This window comes from Gopherus evgoodei, chromosome 2, assembly GCF_007399415.2.
Source record: "Gopherus evgoodei ecotype Sinaloan lineage chromosome 2, rGopEvg1_v1.p, whole genome shotgun sequence".
In the NCBI taxonomy this organism is placed as follows: Eukaryota; Metazoa; Chordata; order Testudines; family Testudinidae; genus Gopherus; species Gopherus evgoodei.
In genome coordinates this window covers 21,298,569-21,322,276 of record NC_044323.1, presented here as the reverse complement: position 1 = coordinate 21,322,276, position 23,708 = coordinate 21,298,569, and the positions used below count along the sequence as shown (strand labels likewise).

Below are 23,708 nucleotides of genomic sequence, written 5' to 3'. Positions count from 1 at the left end.
CCAGGCTGTGGGGGGAGCAGGTTGCCCTTGCCCCCTATAGGTGGCCCAGGCTGTGGGGGGAGCGGGTTGCCCTTGCCCCCTATAGGTGGCCCAAGGCTGTGGGGGGAGCGGGTTGCCCTTGCCCCCTATAGGTGGCCCAGGGCTGTGGGGGGAGCGGGTTGCCCATGCCCCCCATAGGTGGCCCAGGCTGTGGGGGGAGCGGGTTGCCCTTGCCCCCTATAGGTGGCCCAGGGCTGTGGGGGGAGCGGGTTGCCCATGCCCCCCATAGGTGGCCCAGGCTGTGGGGGAGCGGGTTGCCCTTGCCCCCTATAAGTAGCCCAGGGCTGTGGGGGGAGCGGGTTGCCCATGCTGCCCACAGGGAGCAGGTGCCTTGCCCCTCCTAGGGAAGGGAAGGAAGCGGCGGCCAAGGGGCAGAGGGGAGGCGGGAAGCCAGCGGAGCCTGGAGGAGGAGCCACCCGGCGCAGCAGCGGGGCAGGCAGGTGGTGTCAGTCTGGGCTGGAAGTTGGGCGCGCAGGAGCAGCCGGACGGGACCCGCTCGGGGAGCGAGTGCCTGGCTGAGGCTGAGAGGCAGCAGCCGGGGCAGGTGCCGGCTGCCCACCTGTGCGAGCGGCTCTCCCGCGGACCCTATGTGTCTGGCCCGGGAGCGCTCTCCCGCTGTGCTGCTTCGCGGGGCGCCCTCGGGATGAGGAACCTGCTGCTCCTTCTCTTCGCCGCCTGCTGGAGCGCGGGGCCGGTAAGTCCGCCGGGGCCGCTGGGCTCCTGGCTGCGGGCAGGGGTGCCGGGTTCGGGGCACAGCCCGGCCCTGCCAGAGGCTGCTGCTGCGGGGCAGGAGCGAGACCTCGCCCCGCCAGCCCCGTGCGGAGAGTCAGCCCGCAGCGCAGCGCGTGTCCCGGGGGGCTCCTCATGGGCCGCGCGGTGCGCGCCACGCTGCGACTTTCGCGTGCGGTGCGGTGCGGTGCGACTCGACTCCTTTGGGACAGAGCGGCCGAGCGGGGGCCTCTCGTAACCCCCCTGACTTGCGAGAACAAGCGCCTGGGTTCAGCTTGAAAGGAGCAGGCGTGGGGCAGGGTTGGTTCGTGCAGTGAAGGGGCTCGCCCGCTTGTACAGGATCCAGTGGCGTAAGGGGGGGAGGGCTAGCTCAGTGGTTTGAGCACTGGCCTGCTAAACCCAGATTTGTAAATTCAATCTTTGAGGGGGCCATTTGGGGCAAAAATCTGTCTGGGGATTGGTCCCCCTTTGAGCAGGGGGTTGGACTAGATGACCTCCTGAGGTCCCTTCCAACCCTGATCTTCTATGATTGTAAGGGCAGTGTGGACCGGGTGATTATAGAACGGGCTGTGCCCATCCCAGCCAGGGGCACCACAGGGCAGGCACTACAGCAGCCCTTTGCTTGGGTGTCTCCTGAAAATGTCCAAGCTATTCAATGAGAAACAAATGTCTCAACTCACTGAAAAGTTACAGACCTGGATCCCGATCCTGCTCCCACTTAACTCCGGAGAAGGAGACTCAAGCTCTTAGCAAACGTGGAGTGGCCAAATGTAGAGTGATCCATCATCTGGCTGATGCTGCATTAATTACGCCGCTGGAGTATTTACTCATCAAGGTCATTCACTCAAAGTTAAGGCTTTATCTTTAACGTGCCGGTTTGTGCACATCAAGGGAGAGAAGGCAGTGAGTGACATTTGGGACTTAACGTGCTGCAATATCTGGCACAGTAGTAGTGAAAGCCCTTAATCTGAATGCTCTTCCCTTGTGGGTTTCAGTAAGCCTCAGAGCCAAAGTCTGCTCTCATTTGCCCCGAAGTAAATCCAGAATAATGTAATTTATTTAAACGGCGTTATCCTTTATTTACACCAATATAACGAGCATAATTTGGCCCTTTATATTATTAGTATATATTTTTCTTTTCTTTCTTTAATTGATTCAAATGAAAACAGGAAACGGTCCCAGCAGAGGTTTGAAACGTTCTTAGAGTATTGTCAGAGGAGAGTTTGGAAGTGGCTATTATTTATGGCTAACGAGTTTTACTTACTGGAGTGTATTGATCTGTTAGGGTAAAATTGATGTTGTTTAACTAACTTCTATACTGTGCATGTAATAATAATTACACTAAAAATCCTTATGAAATTAGTTGCTGTAAAATCTTCCTTGTTTTAATTGAATCTAAAATTATGTTGTTTATTGACTATTTTATTAACTAGTTCATGGCTTAAAGGGAGACACACAAAAGCATCTGACAACATAACAGTTACCTTCTCTGCATTGTAAATTTAAAAACACAGACTATTGTGCACCAAACTTGGTAAGCCATACTAATGGTAAATGCGAAATGGCTGCCAGAAGCAAATTTTTGTGGTAAAATTATTGTATTTCAGGTGCCTGAAAAATTGATTTATTAATGGAAATGCTGACAGACACTAAACTACAGCAGTCCAGCTAAGTGTGTATGACAGCACAGGTCTATGTTGACTACTTATGTAAACTGTTCTTTGGTAGAACAGGGGGAATGATAGCCTAAAAGACCAATCAGCAGTACTGTACAGGATTGGGCCCTAAACTTTTTTAACTCTGATAAAGTACATCTGAATTATACTGGTTCCTGTATTAGAAAATGGATGTTGTTACATACTCGACATGTAGTGGGAATTTGAAAAAGAAGTATTGCATTAGTTATAGTCTTTGGGCACTACAGAATTGTATTTTCTCAAAGGAGTAACCATTTCTATTAAATCTCAGTTCGCGGAATCCTTTCAATCCTGTGATTGAAATTGTTTTTTCACAAGTTTCTTTGCCAAAATGTTTACAGTATGATTTACACTCTGCATTGGTGGTTCTCCAGTAAATTGTTATTTGCAATTCACACTAGCACTTACAATAAATAATAATGAGTAGCAGGCATATTGCAGATTACTGAATTTTTGCCAATTGGCAAATCAAGAGATTATAAAACAGGATATTTATCACAAAATACACTTCATTTATTTTGACAGTTTCTTGGCTACTGGGGCAGGGACTATATCTTCCTATTGATTTATACATCACCTAGCACATTAGGGCCCTGATCCTGATTGGGCATTTGAGTGCTACTAAAATGCAGATAATTAGTAATAATAAAATAATAATACTTGCAGGTTTTATTATTATTATTATTATTATTATTATTATTATTATTATTATTATTATTATTACACTTAGAAACCCTAACCTATATCAGGGCTCCATTGTGCTCGGCCCTGTGCAAATACAGAGTAAGAGACAGTGCCTGCTCTGAAGAGCTTATGATTTTAATAGACGATATAGAGGAAAGGTGGGAGAAAGGAAGTAACATTTTCATTTTACAAATGGGCAACTGAGGCTAATGCAGTCCTAGGATGTATCAGGTGAGGTATTTCCAGTAGAGACAGGTAAGTATTAGTACCATTATACAAGGCACTGGTGAGACCTCATCTGGAATCCTGTGTGCAGTTCTGGTCTCCCATGTTTAAGACAGATGAATTCAAACCAGAACAGGTACAAAGAAGGGCTACTAGGATGATCAGGAAAACTTACCTTATGCAAAGAGACTCAAAGACCTTTGCTAGTTTAGCTTAACCAAAAGAAGTTGAGGTATGATTGCTCTCTATAAATATATCAGAGGGAGTAGGAGGAGTTATTTAAATTAAGCACCAATGTAGACGCAAGAACAAATAAATATAAACTGATTGTCAATAAGTTTATCTTGAAATTAGATAAAGGTTTCTAACCATCAGAGGAGTGAAGTTCTGGAACAGCCTTCCAAGGGGAGTAATGGGGGCAAAAAACCTAACTGGCTTCAAGAGTGATCTTGATACGTTAATGGGGAGGATGGTATGATGAGACTGCCTACAAAGGCATGGAGCTGATCTGCGACTGCTAGCAGCAAATATCTCCAGTGACTGGTGATGGGACACTAGATAAGGAGGACTCTGAGTTACTACAGAGAATTGTTTCCCAGGTGCCTGGTGGGTGGGTCTTGCCCACATCACTTTTCTGCTTTCTAAATATCTGGTAAATCAATAGAAACCTGAGCTAGGTTGCAAATTTCCTTCTCATAGGCCTCCCTCTATAGCAGTGGTTCCCAAACTTTAACAACCACAAAGTCCTTTCACTAAAATATTCTATGGATTTTCTCCCTTACCTCAGCGTAAATTATAAAAGCAGTGATCTTGGCAATATAAAATTTGTTTTTATGACATGCTTATTACACACTATTCATTATTATTTATCATTACAGTATTTTTATTACATTATGAAAATACCAAGACTGTTCCGAGATCTCACTTTTGTAGCTTGTATCACTTTTGATTAAGCCTGTTATAAGACAAGGCTCCCATCAGAGGTGCCAGTAGAAAAAAGGGTAGCAGGGGCAAAGGCCCTGGGGCCTGGTGGGCACTGTCAGAAAAGTGGGGGGAGGCACAGAAAAAAGGGGAGGGACCTGTGTGGGGACACGCTGATGGCACATGACCCTCGCCTCCCCTGCCCCCATACTGGCACCTCTTGCTCCTATGTTTCATCAAGGAATATCAGATGTGAAACAGCATGAAGGTATTTAAGAAGCAAATCACATAGTTCCTCCTACACAAGCATTCGGGTGTTGAGCAGTCCAGGCAAACAATGCACATTACAACAAAGCTTAAACTTGTTCATAATAATTTATTGTTCAGGGTCTAACTGATTGCCATATTTGGGGTTGGGCAGGAATTTTTCACCAGGTCAAATTGGCAGAGACACTGGGTTGTTTTTTTTTGCCTTCCTCTGCAGCATGGGGCAGGGGCACATGCAGGTTTAAACAGGTGTAGATAGTGGGCTCTCCTTAACTTGAAGTCTTTAAATCATGATTTGAGGACTCCAGTAACTCAGCCAGAGGTTAAGGGTCTATTACAGGAGTGGGTGGCTGAGGTTCTGTGGCCTGCAATGTGCAGGAGGTCAAACTAAATGATCATGGTGGTTCCTTCTGGCCTTAAAGGGTATGTCTACACAGCAATGTAAGCCCAGGCTCGAGCCTGGCCTCAAGCCTAACCCCTCTTGTGTCCACATACCAATGATGTTAACTTGGGGCTCAGATCTATGGTCCAAGATCTTGCAGGAATAGAGGGTCTGAGCCCATGTTAAACTGGGACCTTGAGTTTGAGCCCTATTGCTTTCCTGTATGCACACAACCCAGGCTTGATTTGGGTTCAGGAAGTCCTCCGGATGTATCCAGGTTCCTTAGAGGAACTTCCTTATTCCTCTCTAAGCGGACAATCTGTAGTACAGTCTGCTGCATGCTATTGCAAACAGAAGCCAACCTCCCTTTACAAAGGCAGCCACTCAGGTCAGAGTTAATCCATTGTCTGCTGAACGTCAGTCTGCAAGCACACTATCAGAGAGCCTGCAGGGTTTTCAATGGAGACCGATCAGAAGATGATTTTTGCAAAGACAGCTGCTTCCTGATCACAAGAGCACAGCTAGATTTTGGTGCACGCCACCCAGGCATTCCTGCACATGTAGCCCCAGGGAGGCCAGGGGGGGCCTGGGAGCAAGGGCCAGAGAGTCGAGTGGGAACTAAGTATCTGGCTTGCAGGGAGGGGAGCGGCAGACCTACCGGCTCAGCATGGCTCCCTCTCCATACAGGGCAGCCACTTGGTCCCTGCTCCACTCCCTCCTCCCCCCGCTCACAGGGCTGTATGTGCAGAGGTGCCCTGGCAGAGTGCACTGTGAGGGTGGTAAGTGCAAACCAGCCCCAAAACTTCCCCACAGCCGGCCGGGGGATCCCTTATCCCTGTCTCCCAGGGTGCAGCAGGGGAAGGGATAAGAGATTTCTGAGGATGTTGGAGCACACTGCACCCCAACCCCAGGGGATGCACTTCACTGTTCTGCAGCCAGAAGCAGACAAGCTGGGGTGTGTCTCAGTTTTTCCTCTGAACCCTACATTTTATGTCAAACTTCAAAACAAACAGACAAAAATAAATAGATAAAAAACAACCAAACAAAACCACCTTCACTGAACATCCCATTATAAAAAATTAAGAATCACAGTTTCATTTTAATAGTTTGACAGCCCTGGAGACTGATGTCCTAATTATCGTCAGAATAGGTGCACATGGGAATGAGAGTTTTTCCACAGTTCAACATTTTCACAGTGCTCGAGTGTCAACACTGGTGGGAGGAAGGCACTCTGGGATAGGGTTACTTTGGCTCGGGTCTTCGCACTGCAGTGTGGATGCCAGAGCCCTAGGCTCCAGAATGGGTCAGAAAATCCTTAACCTAGGGTTAAAATGCATTGTAGATGCTCAAGCCCAAGATTTCCTAACATGGGTCAGCTGACTTGAATCCACTAACCCTAGGCTTACATTGCTGTGTAGACAAAGCCTATGAGGTGCTCAGAGATCAAGGGCCAAGTTTTCAGAAGTGCTTAACACTCATGAATTTCCACTGTGATGCTATGGCCAGATTGAATAGAACATCCAGTGCTCTGACTCCTGAAAATCTGGTCTTAATTAACTTGCCCATGATCAAACAGGAAATCTGCAGTGAAACCAGGGCTTGAACCTAGATCTCCTGAGCCACTGCACTGCCTTAAACCCAAGACCATCCTGCCTCTCACTTATTTATAATACTTCATAGTGTACTAACTGATGTTCTAATATATGTAAAAGTAATGTTGTTTTGTAAATTAGACCTCATTACAGGTTATTAAATCTTTGCTGACAAGAGGAGAGAGAGGCCATCACTTTGTGCATGAATTACAAAATGTGCAGATGATTGAACAGTTCAGCAAAGTCTTACTGCCTTATAATTTTTTCATTTGCTTAATCTTGCTGCTGTATTCCGAGAGACTAAAATGTATTATTATTCCTAAATATTTTCTGTTGTCCCTACCTCCTCAACTCTGCCAACATTCCCACCCTTACCCTCCTGCTTGTCAATTTATTGCACAGTCACCTGTTCCATGCAGACTCCTGTGCATCGCGTGAGCTTCTTGAGTTCATTCCTCCAGTTCTCCTGCTGTGCTCCCTGCCATGAATCTCATTGACTTGAATAAAAAAAATTCTATTTGTTGTTCCCCTTCCTCTAGTCTCAGTCTATCTAACTGTCTGTGCTCATGGGCAGGGACCCTTCTTTCTTGACTGCCTGGAAAGTGCCTGCCATATTGTGGGCAGTGCTATAAGCAAAGGAGGAATAATGATAACACAGCTGTTTTAAAATGAGTTTCTCACTGCATGCTGCTTGCTTAAATCCAAGAATCTGTGATGAAGTATTGTCAGGGGCGGCTCTAGACATTTCGCCGCCCCAAGCATGGCGGCATGCCGTGGGGGGCGCTCTGCCGGTCGCCAGTCCCGCCAAAGCCTATACGCCTGCGGGAGGTCCACCAGAGCCCTGCCTGCTGACCTGCAGAGCACCCCCCGAGGCATGCCGCACCAACGCCGCCCCTGAGTATTGTGACCCCCAAAAGGTAATGGTCACACTGTGACAAAGAAAAGCAAATGTTATTACATTAAAGATGGTGCAGTTTGCTTGCTTGACACACATAATGATGCAAATTCAGCTTTTCTAAAATGAAGCAGTTTTCTTTAAAAAATCAAAAATGTAGTTGTCGCCCCTTAAGGATGTTATATTGGAGTACAGATTGACACACTGCCTTTCTGTAGGGCGGGGGCAAAGTTTTTCAGAAGAACGTTGGTAAATACACTATGTTGTCAAGGACTCTTTTTTGTAAATGGCAATGTTGATTTTGGAATTCTTCAGAAAGGAGTTGAGGAGGGCTCCTTTTTATGGAAGAGCATTCTTTTAATGTTTCATTTTGAAAAGCCAAAATGCATAGACTTTGAGAAGGGACTGTGCCTAGCACACTCCTAAGGCCTTAAAATAACAAATAAAATTTGTGGATTCTTTGACTGGTAGTTGCATCCATCATGGAACATTTTAATTAAAATGCTTTAAGACCCAGTCCTGTTTGTTCATTTTAAACAGGTGAATGGCATCCACCCAGAATGCAGATTTCAGCTGGAGATTCATGAGGAGGAAATAAGATGTATGGAACTTCTAAACAGGGTCAAAACAGTGGCATTTAAAGGTAAGAAAAAGATGTGCTGCAATGCACAGATAGCTTATAAAGAAAAAATCCTTATTCATCAGCACTGTTGAACTTCTTTGACAGTTAAAATTACATTTTCAGAATTTATTTGTGCTGTGACTGTACTTTTTATGAATTGGATAATTCATGCTGACTTCATATTGAAAGTAAAAACTAAGGATGAGAGGCCTAATTAACATTCTGATGCACATGGCAATTCAGATACAGGATCAAGTCCTTGATGTATCTCCATTGAAATTTATGGAGTTATCCCACAGGTGAACTTGGACCTCACAGCTTTATTAAAAGACCCCCACACAGACACAGTTTTCTGGATACAATAACACTAAAAATATGCACGGGCAACTTACTGTACGTAGGTGGAGGAGGGAGGAGAAAGAAAGTGACCTATAATTAGATTTCATGAGGAGGAGACCAATTCTACTTCTTTTTTCTGTTTTAAGCTTTTAGGGGGGCTTCTTTGCAGTTATAACATGAGTGGAAGGTAAGATGATCAGAAAACAAATAAAAATGTATGACGTTTTCCTTGTAAGTTGGAGCCTCTGACAAGGTCACCAGTTCACAGAGCAAATATACTTTTCAGTATGAAGGTAAGAAATGCACCCTGGCATTTTCAATGTAAAAACGATAAATAATCTAGTGATGCAAAGGAAAAACAGATTGTAGCATTAAAGTACCTAGAATGGAAGCCCCGATTAAGAACTTTGTTTAAAAAAACAAACAATTTATTATCATTTGTAGGTAAGGTGTTTCTCAGCTGGAAGAAGATGTCTGTTATACGTATATTTTCATTACAATTATTAGTGTTATATTATATTTGCATAAGCCCTATGGCCAGAAGCTACAGAGGGGAAAGAGTTCTCTGCTCTCTCTATTGATGAAAAGGGAAAAGTGCTGCCATAAAAACCTCTTTTTTGCACAGACACCTACACACCCTTTGTGACGCTTGAGATGAACTTGGGAGTTTAGAAGACAATGGGCTCCAGGGAGGCTCTGAGAAGGAAAAGAGCTATTATATTACCTTGTGGTAAAAAATTTATTTCTAGAGCTGGCTAGGAATTTTGCAGTTTCCACAAAATCAAAATTTTTCATGGGGAAATTTTTCTGTTTTCAGTTGAGAAAATTGAAATTAAATATTCTGAATTGAAATATTTCATTTTTTATCTGACACAATGCATTTCATTTTGAATCAGTTCAACAAAACATGAAACTGCATTTCCCTATCAGCACATGGCCTTGTGGAATTGTAGTTCAGGCCCCAATTCCCTCTTATGGACTGGGATCCCTTGAGGACTACATCTCCTATAATGGAATGGGGATTTCCCTCTGATTGAGCCTTGTGGTGCATAATGAGTTTCTTCTACCCGTGCAACCTCTTTGGGATTCAATGCCACAGAACTTGCCAGACTACCAGGTGTCAGCAACGTCCCTTTACCATGATCCCTATTTCATGATCCCCTGGAGGTCTCTGAGATTTCAGTGTGTGACACAGTCAAAAGCAGTATATTTTTCTATCATTTCTCCTTTTGATTAATCTGACTCAGACATTAGAAGAAGTGCAGTTGTAATAACAGTGGCTGTTATGTACATTGATATCTGTTCCAAGAAAATTCCCACTGAAATCATTCATCTACTTCTAGATTCTGTATTCATAGTGAAATTGTTTTATGGAAATAGGTGTTAAAGGAAGTGGTAAATGTTACATGAAAAATACTAATGCATAGCCAAATGGTGAAATGATTAATTATTTAAGTAGGCCTAGTAATCTTAAATTAATAAATTCATATGAACTATTTAAAAATCCCAATTTAGTTAACTTTAAAATCCAGTTTTGGTGTTCACTGTTGCTAGGCTGGTCCAAGGAGGAGGTCCCTGCTGTGAATTTCAGCTGCCTTTGGCTTTTGGAGAGGAAGTGCTAATGTGATGCTTTGACTTTTCTGAGGGGTTTCCTTTCAACATGTTGTTCAAGCCCTCCTAAAATTTTATGGTGGTGGTTTCTCAAAAGGAATCTGCACGCTTCTTCTCATGCCTTGCAAGGAAGCAGTACTTCTGACATTATTGATTCAGTGCAGTGGGGCAGAGGGGACCCAGTGTTGGAAGATGGGCTTGCACATGTAATTACGTGCTAGGCTGGAGAATAAATCCAGGGAAATGAATCCAGTTTATGGGGTGTATGCTTAACACCCTTGGATAATTTTATATCTACAACTGATGTTAAAGGTAACTTCTACCAAGAAACTGGCCAAATGGCACCCCTAGGCTAATAATACTCACTTGCATATCCAGAAATATTTGTTATATATGTGTCCTTGATGCACCAATAAACTGTCTCTGTTCATGAGCAAAATATCCTCGTTTAAGGAATCTTCTATACTCAGATATACACACCCTTCACATTTGTGTTACTCTCTGATGCACTCCAGAACAGCAATCTCAAAACACCAGGAAACTGAAGCAATGTAGGTTGTCAATCAAAACATGTAATAACCATGAACCAGTTAAGTCAGCAACAGTATGAACAAACGTAACAGTCCAAATGGCAAGCATATAGCTGCAGGCCTTGAGTAACTACACACCCCCAACCAGTGGTGAGCTGGAGCCAGTTTGTACCGGTTTACGCAAACCGGTTGTTAAATTTTGAAGCAGTTTGAAAACCAGTTGTTAAAAATTGTTACAAAACAAATGTTATAAAATGATCTTAAAACCAAATAATCTTAATCTTATAAAATGGTGTAAAAATAATACAATGTACAAAATAAATTTCCAATGCAAAGGGACGCAAAATTCTAGCAGTTAAAGAGCTGCTTCTACAACAGATAGGTCAAGATTTATGTTGCTATGCACATGCGCTTCTAATGTCATCGCAGGCTGCGACTCGGTCGCATCCAAGTTCGTCCTGACACGACAGAAACGTCTATTTATAATTTTATTAACAGGGGTTGCCCTTGCCTCATTCATGCACTTGCTCAATTGTTTTCTATACAATTCAACATGACCAGTGAGTCATAGTTGGTCTGTTTGTTTCTAGTAAATTGCATGTGAGCTTTTGATGTGTAATACTAACTGGACTGTTATTCGAAGATTGAAGTTTTCTATTCAATATTATTTACCCTTCATAATGAAACACCAGAAAAGCATTAGTCATTGGTTTTCCAATAAAATGACAAAATCATTAGTCTGTAGTTCTAGTGTGAAAATAATTATTAAAATGCTGATGAGAATAATTTTGGTGATGAAAATATCTTAAATGTTGAATCATCTGAAAATGTGTCGACAGTGGAAGAAGATTTACATGATTGTGAAAATTTAGTACCTGATTGTTGGACTTCCGAGCAGGCACAATATTTTTTAAAGAAATATAATGGCATGATAATTAAAGGCAAAAAGCTTGACTGTTCCCACTGTGCAAATACGTTGCATTTGGTGGTCCTTGGAGGAAAATATTTACACATTTCTTCGGAATGGCAAAAGTGTACTATTAAAGCATCTGGAACTGATTAAAAAGTTCAGCAAGCTTCAGTAAGAAAAAAAAAGAAGGAACATTTTGAATCAAGCTCTCATTTGAGAGTTATAAATATTTTAAATGAATCTAAAAAAGAACTTTTCACTACAGTGATTGATAAACTTACTGAAAAAAATATTGCAATAACCAGCAAAATTTTCAACATAGTTTACAGCTTAGTTAAAAAAAACCGACCAATGTCAGATATGGAGGATGAAGTAGAGCTACAAATAAAGAATGAAACTGATTTAGGGAACTGCCTACATTCTCGATTTTCAGCCATCAGAATCGTAGAGCATATTGCTGAATTAATAAGAAAACAAATTTTTAGTAAAATCATCAAAAACAATTCAAAGATTTGTATTACTATTGATGAAGCTTCTACAATTTCAAGTAAAACTGTGCTTGTAATTCTTATAAAATGTGAATTACAAAATTCTTCAACAATTTTTCTCAATTTCGTGGAATTAGAATCAACAAAAGCAGAAAATATTTATAATACTTTGAGAAATACGCTAACCAAAACAGGATTTGACACAGAATATTTAGAGAAAAATTTAATCAGATTTTGTTCTGATGGCGTGAGCACCATGCTTGGACATAAATCTGGAGTTGCTACAAGACTGATTCAAGATTTTCCAAACATTATAATCTGGCATTGTTTGAATCATCGGCTACAATTGGCTTTAGATGATGCTCTATATGATATCAATGAAATAAGCCATATCAAGATTTTTTGGACAAGATTTATGCAATTTTTCATTAGTCAAATAAAAGTCAGTTTGAACTTAAACAAGTTTCTGAAGAACTATATATTGAAATCATCAAAATAGGCTGTGTTTTTGGTCCACGATGGGCTTCCTGTAGCCTTAGAGCTATCAAAGTGGTCTGAAGAGCTTATCCAGGCCTTTATATTTATTTTTCCAAAAATAATAAATTTTCTGGCATGGAAAGAAGATTGAAAATCAAAGAATTTTTAAAAGACTTGGCATTAATGATTGACATTTTGGATGAACTTGCATTATTATCAAATGCACTGCAAGCGAGACAATTGAGTTTAACAAAGGCAGATAAGGTAATCAAATGAACGACTGATTTTTTTCATACAATTGAAAGTTAGTTTTGGTATACACAACAATAAAATTAATGAAATGATCGAAATTGATGCTTTTAAATGCATAGAGTTTGAAGATAACGTAAGGTTTAAATCACTGCCATGAGACAAAGAAATAGAGTGTATTATTGAAAAAATGAAGGCAAGTTTATTAAACGAAAATCACATTAAATGTAAAGAAGATAATTTAGGTCGTTCTAGTAATACACCTAAAATATTTGAATTATTCGTGGATACCACTTCATGGAATATTGAAGAAGTCAGGTTACCTTGAAATCAGGAGAAGAAAAGTGCATGAATTAAATAAATTCATAAAATTTGTAGTCAATTTAAATGATTTTCATGACTATGTAGAGAATAACATTCAATCAGAAAATCTTCCTGACCCGGAAACAATGACGAAAGCAAAGCAAAATATGAACACAATTGCAATTAGTTCTGCAGAAGCAGAAAGAGCTTTTTCGTTGATGAATATTATTTGTAGTGATTAAAGGGCGAATTTAACAATTAAACATATCTCAAGCTTTATGACCATCAATTTGCTGGGAAAACCAGCCTGTTGTTAAGATTTTGGTAACTCATCACTGCTCCCAATGCTATGTGTGCACATGCACACAAATTGGAACACTGAGTTCAGGAAGCAGGAACCAAGAAACAAACAGGAACAGGAAGCAATAAGCAGGAAGGCAACACACGCACTAGTCATTGCAATTTACTTAACTGATAAGAACAATGTAGTCAAATGGTTTTACTTTGAGATGGGCTAGTCGGCTTTGTTAAAATAAGAACCGCCTGAAACCTTTGCCCTAAACTTGAATCAAACTTCTAAAGCTTATTTAAATAAAATAAATTAAATAAAAAATATTTCTCTTATTTTGAACAGGAAGGCTCTCTCCATGGTCCTTGCTTCATCTTTCTCACTGACCTTGGTATCTGCTGCCTGTCACACCAAGGCCATAATAATGTTAAAATTCTTCCCCATTGACTGGCAAAGTGGGTGAGGTAATATCTTTTATTGGACCAACTTCTGTTGGTGAGAGAAACTAGCTGGTCCAATAAAAAATATTACCTCACTCACCTTGTCTCTAATATCCTGGGACTGACATGGCTCCAACAACACTGCTTATCCCCATTGACTGAAATTTAGTCAGCAATGGAGGAACTCACTTCCACTTGGGGAATAAAAACTCACTGAGCCTGCACTACTGAAGTCAGTGGGAATTTTTCCACTGACATAATTGGGCATAGGATTGAGCCCCGAGTCCCTGGGCACAATTCTCCAGAATCTGAATGCCATACATGGTGATAAGATTGGTTAGGGTAGGCCTCCATTCCCTCTGGGAGAGGCAGCCTCTCCTTTTGCCTGGAAATGTATCAGCAGTGAGAGGGAGAAGAAATATAGATTCATGATTTTTTTTTGGTAGGTCAGAAAGGACCGTTACAATTGTCCAGTCTGAGCATCTGCACAACACAGGCCATACATATCACCTGTCAGTAATTTCTGCATTATACCCATAATCTTTGGTTGTGGAGTCCAAGAAGATCCTGTGGTCTTCATGGGTCAACAAATCAACATTGTGGACCATGCCCTCTGTTAGTCGAACGCTGTATATATACCATAAATATAACAAATCCACAGTTTATGCTAACAACATGGATCCTGTGCAGGCTTGTCGACAGAAATTCCGGGCCCCAGGGGCGATGGGGCCAAGGAAGGAAGTGACAAATTCATCACTTCTGGGACTGCACCCCCCTCCCCTTCCCTCCCCTGCCCTCGCCTCCCCTGTTGGCAGGCCTGATCCTGGTTCCATTTAGGATATTTTGTAGACAGTTTGTTTGGTCTATTGCCTTCTTATTTGACCTCATAAAAAATCCAAGGGGAAAAAACCTATACCAAATAAAAAATTACTTTTTAAAAATCTTAAAACAAGCCAGTAGCAAACTGCTGTTGTTGCTGTGGGTTTGACATTTCACACAGTTCTAAAGCAATAGATTCATATCTGTGCACCTTTAATTAACCTTGTAAAAGAGAAAGAGTGACTCTCAAGGTCAAAGATGTTGGAGCTAGATTAGAAAAGTTAAAAGCATTAGATAATTAGGCTGTGTATCATAGTTTTCTGTATAAAAAAACCCAATAAAGATTTAATTATTTTAAAAAAAATCCCTGAAATCTGAATTTCTCTTTGATTTTGGGCTTTGTGGCTTAGACACTTCTAAATCAATAGTTTCAGATGTTACTTCCCAAATGTGTTTTGTGAAACCCATATGCCAATTAAAAATTTTAATCTTTGATGTGGCATGTAATCTCCAGGAAGGCATCTAGATGGAAAGATAAGAAACCAGCTTTGGCAGGAATTTTCACAGAGAACTTTTACAAACATTTCAAAGAGAAATTTCAAAATGCAGTGGGTAATAGAAAAACAAAAGGACAAGCAAAAAGATACTCTAACTTATTCATAGATTTTATGACCAGAAGAACCATTGTGATTATCTTATTTGACTTCCCACATAACACTGGCCATAGATTGTACCAGAGCAAATAACTTGAACTAGAGCATGTCTTTTAGAAAGTATCGAAGATACTGATTTGAAGATTTCTAGTGATAGAGATTCCACCACATCCTTTGGCATATTGTTAAATGATTAATTTTATCTAAATGAAAACTATCATTCTGATCATTTATTTGCATTATTAAATATAGTTTTAGTTGCCTGTCCTATACTCTGGACACATATGCCATGTGTTAAACCACACAAAATCAGGGTCAATCGGGGGTGAATGGGCAGAGGGCCATTTGGCCTGGGCCTCAAGCTCAAAGTGGGCAGCAAATTTAGAACGTATTAATTTTTTGGCATTTGATAAGTTTCGCAACTTGTTTTTATACGCATCCCTATTGGACCAAAATGTTGTTATACCAATAGAATAAAAACCAGCAGGATCTTATTAAGAGGGTTAAGGCAAAGGAATCCATATTTATTGTAAATATAATAATAAAGCAAAAGATAAAAGTAAACAACATTGTTTGACTACTTATTCCTATCACTGCTTATTCCTTATACACACATATATATTCATTCAAACTCGACCAGAGAGGTCCTTTGGGGCCATCTGCCTGTCCCAAGTCAGGATAAAGGAGGAGGGTTGGGCATGGGGCTAGCAACTTCAGCTCATAAAAAATCAACCTGCTACAGAAACGCCAACAATAGAGACAACAGAGACTTTTACCCTGGAAAAAGAATGGTCTTCAACTCGAAGATGTATGATGCTGGATGGTAAAAGCCATGAGGAAGCCACTAAGCCGATTACCCTTCTTGCAACCAGGAGGATTACCATAGGCACATGGAACGTGAGGACCATGTACAAGTCAGGAAAGACGGCGCAGGTTGCAGCAGAGATGAGGAGCAACAACCTGACCCTATTAGGCATTAGCGAGACAAGATGGACGCAAGCGGGACAGAGACGACTGTTGACAGGAGAGCTGTTGCTGTATTCAGGACATGAAGATAGCGACGCACCCCACACACAGGGAGTAGGCTTCATGTTGTCCAAGCAGGCACAGAGAGCACTGATTGGTTGGGAGGCACATGGTCCCAGGATCATCACAGCATCTTTCAGAACTAAAATGAAGAGGATTAAGATGAATGTTGTTCAGTGCTATGCTCCAATTAATGACAGCGAAGAGGAGGACAAAGATTATTTTTACAACAGACTCCAGAAAATATTAGAGATTCTCCCAGACAAAGACATCATCATCCTTATGGGAGACTTTAATGCCAAAATTGGACCTGACAACACAGGATACGAACAAGTCATGGGGACCCACGCTCTGGGAGAGATGAGTGAGAATGGAGAGAGATTTGTGGATCTGTGTGCACTTAACAACCTGGTCATAACAACCTTTCCTCACAAGCGGATCCACAAGAGTACCTGGCTATCACCAGCAGGCATGACAGAAAATCAGATCGATCATGTCTGCATTAGCAAGAAGTTCAGAAGATCCTTGCAGGATGTTAGAGTTAGAAGAGGAGCAGACGCGGCGTCCAACCATCACTTAGTGGTGGCCAGATTGAAGCTGAAGCTGAAAAAGAACTGGATAGACGCGTCAGACAGAAGAGTGAAGTACAACGTCATCCTTCTGAAGGACCATAAGACCAAGGAAGATTTTGGACTGACGCTGAAGAATAAGTTTTCAGTATTACAGGATCGGTCTGAGGAAGAGGAAGACAGTGTACTAAACAGGTGGCAGAAAGTGAGAGAGACACTTAGGTCAGTATGTCAGGAAGTGCTTGGAATTAAGAAACACCAGCAGAAAGAGTGGATCACAGCAGAGACCTTGATCAAGATAGAAGACAGAAAGAAGAAGAAGGCAACAGTCAATAACAGCAGGACTAGAGCAGCAAAGGCCAAAGCTCAAAAAGAGTATGCTGAAGCCCATAGAGCAGTGAAGAGGAATATCAGGAAGGACAAGAGAGAGTATGTGGATGAACTGGCAGCAGAAGTGGAGCAGGCAGCATACAGCGGTAATATGAAACAGCTGTATGATACTACCAAGCGACTGTCTGGAAAGTTCAGCAAGCCAGAACATCCCGTTAAAGACAAGCAGGGAAAGTCTATAACAGGAATAGAACAACAGAGAAGACCTTCCCTGGCACTGACAGGAGTGTGATTCCTCTATAATTGGTACAGTTGCTAAGATCTCCTTTCTTGAGGATTCTGATGAGATATCCCTCTTTCCAGTCTACCGGAATCACTTCTTCTTCCCATATCTTCTCAACGAGGGGGTACAGCATTTCCACTGAAGCATCCAGGTCTGCTTTCAGGGCCTCTGCTGGGATGTCATCAGGTCCAGCCGCCTTCCTATTCTTCATCATGGTGATGGCTTTTCTGATCTCAACTCTGGTTGGTTTATCACAATTAATTGGGAGGTCCTCGTTGGCTGGGTTGATATCTGGTGGATTTGGTGGTGCTGGTCTGTTCAGGAGTTCCTCAAAGTGCTCCGCCCATCTGTTCCGAGTCCTCTTAGAGAGAATGAAGGATGCCGTTGATCCACAGCTACGAGATGAACAGGCAGGTTTCCGGCAGAATAGATCATGCACGGACCAGATAGCAACGCTTCGCATCATAGTCGAGCAGTCTATGGAGTGGAACTCCTTGTTGTACATCAACTTTGTTGATTATGAGAAAGCGTTCGATAGCGTGGATTGAGAGACCCTCTGGAAGCTCCTTCAGCACTACAGCATCCCAGCAAAGGTGGTCAACCTGATCAAGAACTCATATGACGGTATACACTGTAGAGTGATCCATGGAGGGCAGCTTACTAACAGCTTCCAGGTGCAAACTGGAGTCAGGCAAGGATGCTTGTTGTCACCACTTCTCTTTCTCCTTGTCATCGATTGGATTATGAAGACATCCACTTACGAGCATAGGAACGGAATCCAGTGGACGTTATGGACCCAGCTTGATGACCTGGACTTTGCTGACGACCTTGCACTCCTTTCGCACAGTAAACAGCAGGTGCAAGAGAAGACCAACGTAGTGGCAGCCACATCATCACAGGTTGGCCTCAACATTCACGAGGACAAGACCAAGATCCTTAGGATTAACTCCATCAGCAATGACCCAGTCACACTGAATGGAAGCCCCCTGGAAGAAGTGCAGTCCTTCACCTACCTAGGTAGCATCATCGACCAGCAGAGTGGCACAGACGCAGACATCAAAGTAAGGATTGGTAAGGCAAGAGCAGCCTTCTTACAGCTCAAGAACATCTGGAGCTCCAGAGAGCTGTCTTTGGCAATAAAAATTCAACTGTTCAACTCCAATGTGAAATCAGTCCTACTGTATGGAGCTGAAACCTGGAGGACAACCAAAACAACCATCAGGAAGATCCAGACCTTCATTAATAGCTGCCTCAGAAAGATTCTCCAGATCCGCTGGCCAGACACCATCAGTAACATCCACCTCTTGGAGAGGACCTGTCAACTCCCAGCAGAGGAAGAAATCAGAAGGAGAAGGTGGGGTTGGATAGGACATACACTACGTAAGCAGCCAACTAACATCACCAGACAGGCACTGCGGTGGAACCCCCAAGGCAAGCGGAAAAGAGGCCGTCCAAGAAACATTTGGCGATGCGACCTTCAGGCTGATAGCAAAAAAATGGGCTATACCTAGAACCAGCTAGAGTGAATGGCCCAGGATAGAGGACTCTGGAGATCTGTGGTTGGTGGCCCATACCCCGATTGGGGTGACGGGCATGAGTGAGTGAGTGATATTCATTCACATAATCATTCATTCAAGTTCTGTATAGGTGTTATAGTTACCAGCCTAGAAGTTGCTCATGCCAAGTTACTGGCCAGGTATCTTGGTCATGAGGATGGAACTGAGTCTGTGTCAGATGCACCTGATGGTCCTGGAGGTTGGCAGCAGAACCAGAGACTCAAAGTCTTCAGTCTTTAGAGTCCATTCTTATAGGATTTAATTCCTATGTTAGTCTATGGGAACTGTTTCATCCTGCTGTTGCTGATGCAATCAGCAGAGGGCACATTCCTTGTGGCTCCACACTGTTCAAAGTTTGTGTTTCTCATCCTTCCAGGTGATGGGGTGGATCCCAGTTTACCCTCCAGGAGTTGTCTGGTGGTCCACTTGACACATTCTTCGGCCGATGGATACTCCCTTTCTAGGCTGGCACCTCCCTAATCATTCATATACATCAAGCATTCATCAACATACATTCCATATCTTAACCACATTTTAATGTACTTTCTCCACCACTTTCGGAGTGTGTGCTAATTCATTTGAGACTCCCGGCCCTTTAATCACAGAGAGTGGGGGTCTGTTCCTATGAGCTGTTGCTGTTACAATGAAGTGAAAGTCACTTAATGGCTTATAGCATTTGTTTACATTGTATCAATTACAGCTTAAGGCTCACAGCAGGGGTGGTAGCATAGCGTTCACTTCAAGAACAAAGTCAAATAACTTGTTTGTAAGTTTTACATAGTAATAGAGATCTTTCACAGGACAGATACAATCAATGATTTGTACAGACAGTAGCTTACAAGTTTTAACAGAAGACACAAGAGATTTTTGTAGTTGGTGAAACTTTTGGATTTTTAAAGTGTGGGGGACAAATTGGGGGGGGCCACTGTCACCTGAGGGAATCACTGTTAGTACCTTCTTTAATATCCCTACAATGTGACGCACTCTCTCAGCTTAGAGCTGCAAATTTAAGCAAATGAGAGATGTGATTTGGTAAAAGACATAATTTTTTTGTTAACTGATATAGAGTTTGTCATATTAAAGAGTTAAAAATGTTTATAAATATTAATAAAAATATATCAGTTCTGATGGCGCAAGATTAGACCGGATGAACATGTCCTCTCAGATCAGCTGATTATATAAACAAATCACTACTAGTGGTTGGTGCTGGATCAAATGAGTGTTGAAAGGTAAAGAATTCTTACATTTTAGTGTCTTTATAGTTTTACATCTAGTTGACTAAGGAATTATTTATGTGTGAGAATGCCTCATTATTATCTTTATACGGTAGCTAAAAGAGGTGACTGGTTGTTTGGTTGAGCCCTGTCTTGGTAGCTTGGCCATCATCATGGGCTTTCATAGTCAATAGGCCCAGATTCAAGATGAAAATTTGTGAGGACAATCTTGTACAGTGAGTTTCATGAGGACACATGTTTGAAATTTTTGGACATTATATGCATCTGTCAGGATAGGTTAATCAATGGCTATTATCCAGGATGGTCAAGGACACAATCCCATGCTCTGGGTGTCCCTAAACCGCTGATTGCCAGAAGCTGGGACTAGACACCAGGGGCCGGATCACTTAATAATTGTTCATTCCCTCTGAAGCATCTGGCATTGGCCACTGTCAGTAGACAGGATACTTAGCTAGATGGACCATTGGTCTGACCCAGTATGATCTTCTTATGTTCTTATCTCTACATCTCCTGGTGTCCACTCCCAAGATACATAGTGATATCCAATATTGCATCCAATTCTAGGACACTATGCTAATTTAAGTGGGCCCTCAAGCCAATTAGCCAAGCTATCTCAGCTTCTCTCTGCAAGACCATGGCTGTTCATGGTGGCTGCACTCATCCATTTAGTTGAATGTTCTAGCTAGCTTTAGGCAGAGAAGAGAACTGACTTGTCAGTCATTTACTGCTAGTAAAGAGACTAAAATTACCATTACTATTTTTCTAAATGTGCAGTTTTCATGTGTATTGAGGTTTGGTGTTTGTTATTACACTAGTATTCAAAGAACATATTTATAAAGAATGTCCAAATTATTGTGCTGTAAGATCATAGATGCAAGTCCTAAACTTTATTACAGACCAATGGAAAACTGTCTTTTAAACATCTTTAGCATGACTTTCTACTGCTAATGTTCTAGATAAAGTTCAGGGCCATTCATGCATACATTCATCCATTCAGGCATACAAACAAATATTTATAATCCCCAAACAATATTAAAAGTAGGGCTGGTCAGGAAATTAGGACATTTTCCCTGGAAAATTTTCCCATAAACATTTTTTTCATTTTTGCTTGAAATTTTAATTTTTTCATTTTGGTTTCAATAGTTAAACTTGTTGTAAAAAAACAGAACAGCCACAAAATGAAAATTTTTGTTTGCCAAAAAAATTTTGTTTAGGAGTTTTGGTTGTCTGTTGTAAGACTGAAAAATTTCAAGGTAAGCAGATACTTTTTCTGAAAAATTTAATTTGATCAAAACCCAATAATTGGTCAAAAAATGTCAATAGAATTTTTTTACCAACAACATTTATTAGACTAAGTCCAAAGATACATTAGAAAAGAAGCATTTTTGATAAATAAAAACCAAGTTCTATTTATGTTTATTTGTTTTAACCAAGGAAATCTGTTTGTTGTATAGTCTAGCCTTGCAAAATTCTACTTGCAAGAGCTAGTAATTTTTATAAACTAGCAAGTAATTTTTTTGGTTTAATTTAACTCCATTATGTATTGTTGGGCAACCAGATTCTCTCTGGACTAGTAAATATTCAGGAAAACTGTGCAAGACTGCTTCAGCCCATTTCAGCCAATATTACATGGATTGTTCACAGCCTTGCACTCAGTATAGTCATTGTGATGGAATGCATCCCTGTATTCACATCCTACACACTATTATAATAATCTTTGTACATGGCATGCCTCGTGAGGTATCATTTCAAAACGTATAACTTGTGGATCAGTAATATCATGGTAAAATGCATGTAGCAATGTTAATGTGTAAAGATATGAAGTTGAACATAAGCTGAAATCATGACTAAAGTGTGGTTCCCAGAGAAGTCTGGAGAGCGGCTAAACCAGTTTCTCAAAGACAAAGGACAAGCTGATGCCCCATTCAGGGGTCAGCAAAGCTGATGGACCATCACCTGCGAAGTAGCCATTCTTTGGCAAAAGCAGCAAAGAATCCTGTGGCACCTTATAGACTAACAGACGTTTTGGAGCATGAGCTTTCGTGGGTGAATACCCACTTCCTCAGATGCATGTCTGGCAAGAAAGTGGGGGGCAGGGACAAAGAGATCTGCATCTTACCAAAGAAACAGTATGAGGTCTCCTTCCTCCAAAAGACCCCTATCTCTTGCTGCCCACCTGGAAATGCTTTTCAAAGAGGGACTGAAACTGTAAAAAAGAGGAGCAAACTCCCTAAGAGTCCCCTCTCTCTTCCTTCCCATCTCATGCTCCACTCCTGAGAAGACAAAGGAAACAGCCATTGGACTCTGGGGAAGGGGTCCTGACCTGAAAGTTTGGTCAGTAGTGCTGTTGGAAGCATGTGGTGAAAAACTTTCCTTTGAATCTAATATAGTTTGTTAAACTAGGCACTAGAAAGCATTTTTATCTTTATTTTCTTCTAACCATTTTTGCCTTTTATGCCTCATCACTTGTACTCACTTAAAATCTCTTTCTTTGTAGTTGATAAACTTGTTTTATTATTTTATCTAATCCAGTGTGTTTAACTTAAGTGTCTGGGTAATTCCATTTAAGGTGGTATTTTATTCCCTTCCAAGAATAACAGATTTAATGTATTTGGACTGTCTGGGAGACCGCGGAGCAGTACAAGGCATACATTTCTGGTGGGAAATCTGGGACTGGGAGTGTGTTGGGATTACCCTGCAGGATAACCAAGGCTGTTGAGATCCAGAGTGTGACTGGCAGGCTGCAGTTACACAAACACATTTGGAGGTGACCTGCATGCTGGCAAGCTGTTTGTGAGTGGTTCAGGTTGGGCACTACAATGGTAAGGCATTGCAAGACACCCCAGGCTGCCCAGCCTGGGTGACACAGCCCCCTCTGATCTACATTGCACCTTGTTATGTCAGTCATTTATCCCTGTGCAAAGTAGATGTAAATGAGACATAAAAGGCTACTATCAGGGTAAAACTGAGTTAGTGTCAGAGAAAGCTGGTATGGAACTGTTATGGCCAGGGCCGGCTCCAAGCCACAGCGCACCAAGTGCGTGCTTGGGGCAGCATGTGGCGGGGGGCGCTCTGCCGGTTGCCGGGAGGGCGGTAGGTGGCTCCAGTGGAGTTCCCACAGGCGTACCTGCGGAGGGTCCGCTGGTCCCACTGCTCCGGTGGAACATCCACAGGCACGCCTGCGGGAGGTCCACTGGAGCTGCGGGACCACCGGACCCCCCACAGGGAAGCCTGCGGGAGGTCCACTGGAGCTGCGGGACCACCGGACCCCCCACAGGGAAGCCTGCGGGAGGTCCACTGGAGCTGCGGGACCGGCGAGCGGCAGAGCACCCTCTGCGGAGTGCCGCCATGCTTGGGGCGGCAAAATTGCTAGAGCCGGCCCTGCTATGGCTGTAGTCACCTTGTCATTAGCATTAAGTGAGCTTGTTCTAAATTTGCTTGGTTCCCAAGCCTGTAATTTCTTTGCCCTTCTCTCTTTTCCTCTTTCTCATTTATATATCAAAAGATGCAGAAAGAATTTCTGTCCATATGTTTGTAAACTGCCATGT

At 42.2% G+C, this 23,708-nt stretch overlaps 1 protein-coding gene across 1 annotated transcript in view; it reads left to right on the top strand.

The window, feature by feature from the left end:
• The first annotated feature begins 499 nt into the window (after positions 1-499).
• The window catches only part of VIPR2 (vasoactive intestinal peptide receptor 2), a 104,229-nt gene continuing 81,020 nt past the window's right edge, over positions 500-23,708 (top strand). Inside the window, exons 1-2 of the mRNA XM_030550120.1 lie at positions 500-733; positions 7,972-8,074. Coding sequence (XP_030405980.1) covers positions 683-733; positions 7,972-8,074 — 154 coding nt within the window. The 5' untranslated portion in view covers positions 500-682. The remainder of the gene's footprint in view (positions 734-7,971; positions 8,075-23,708) is intronic.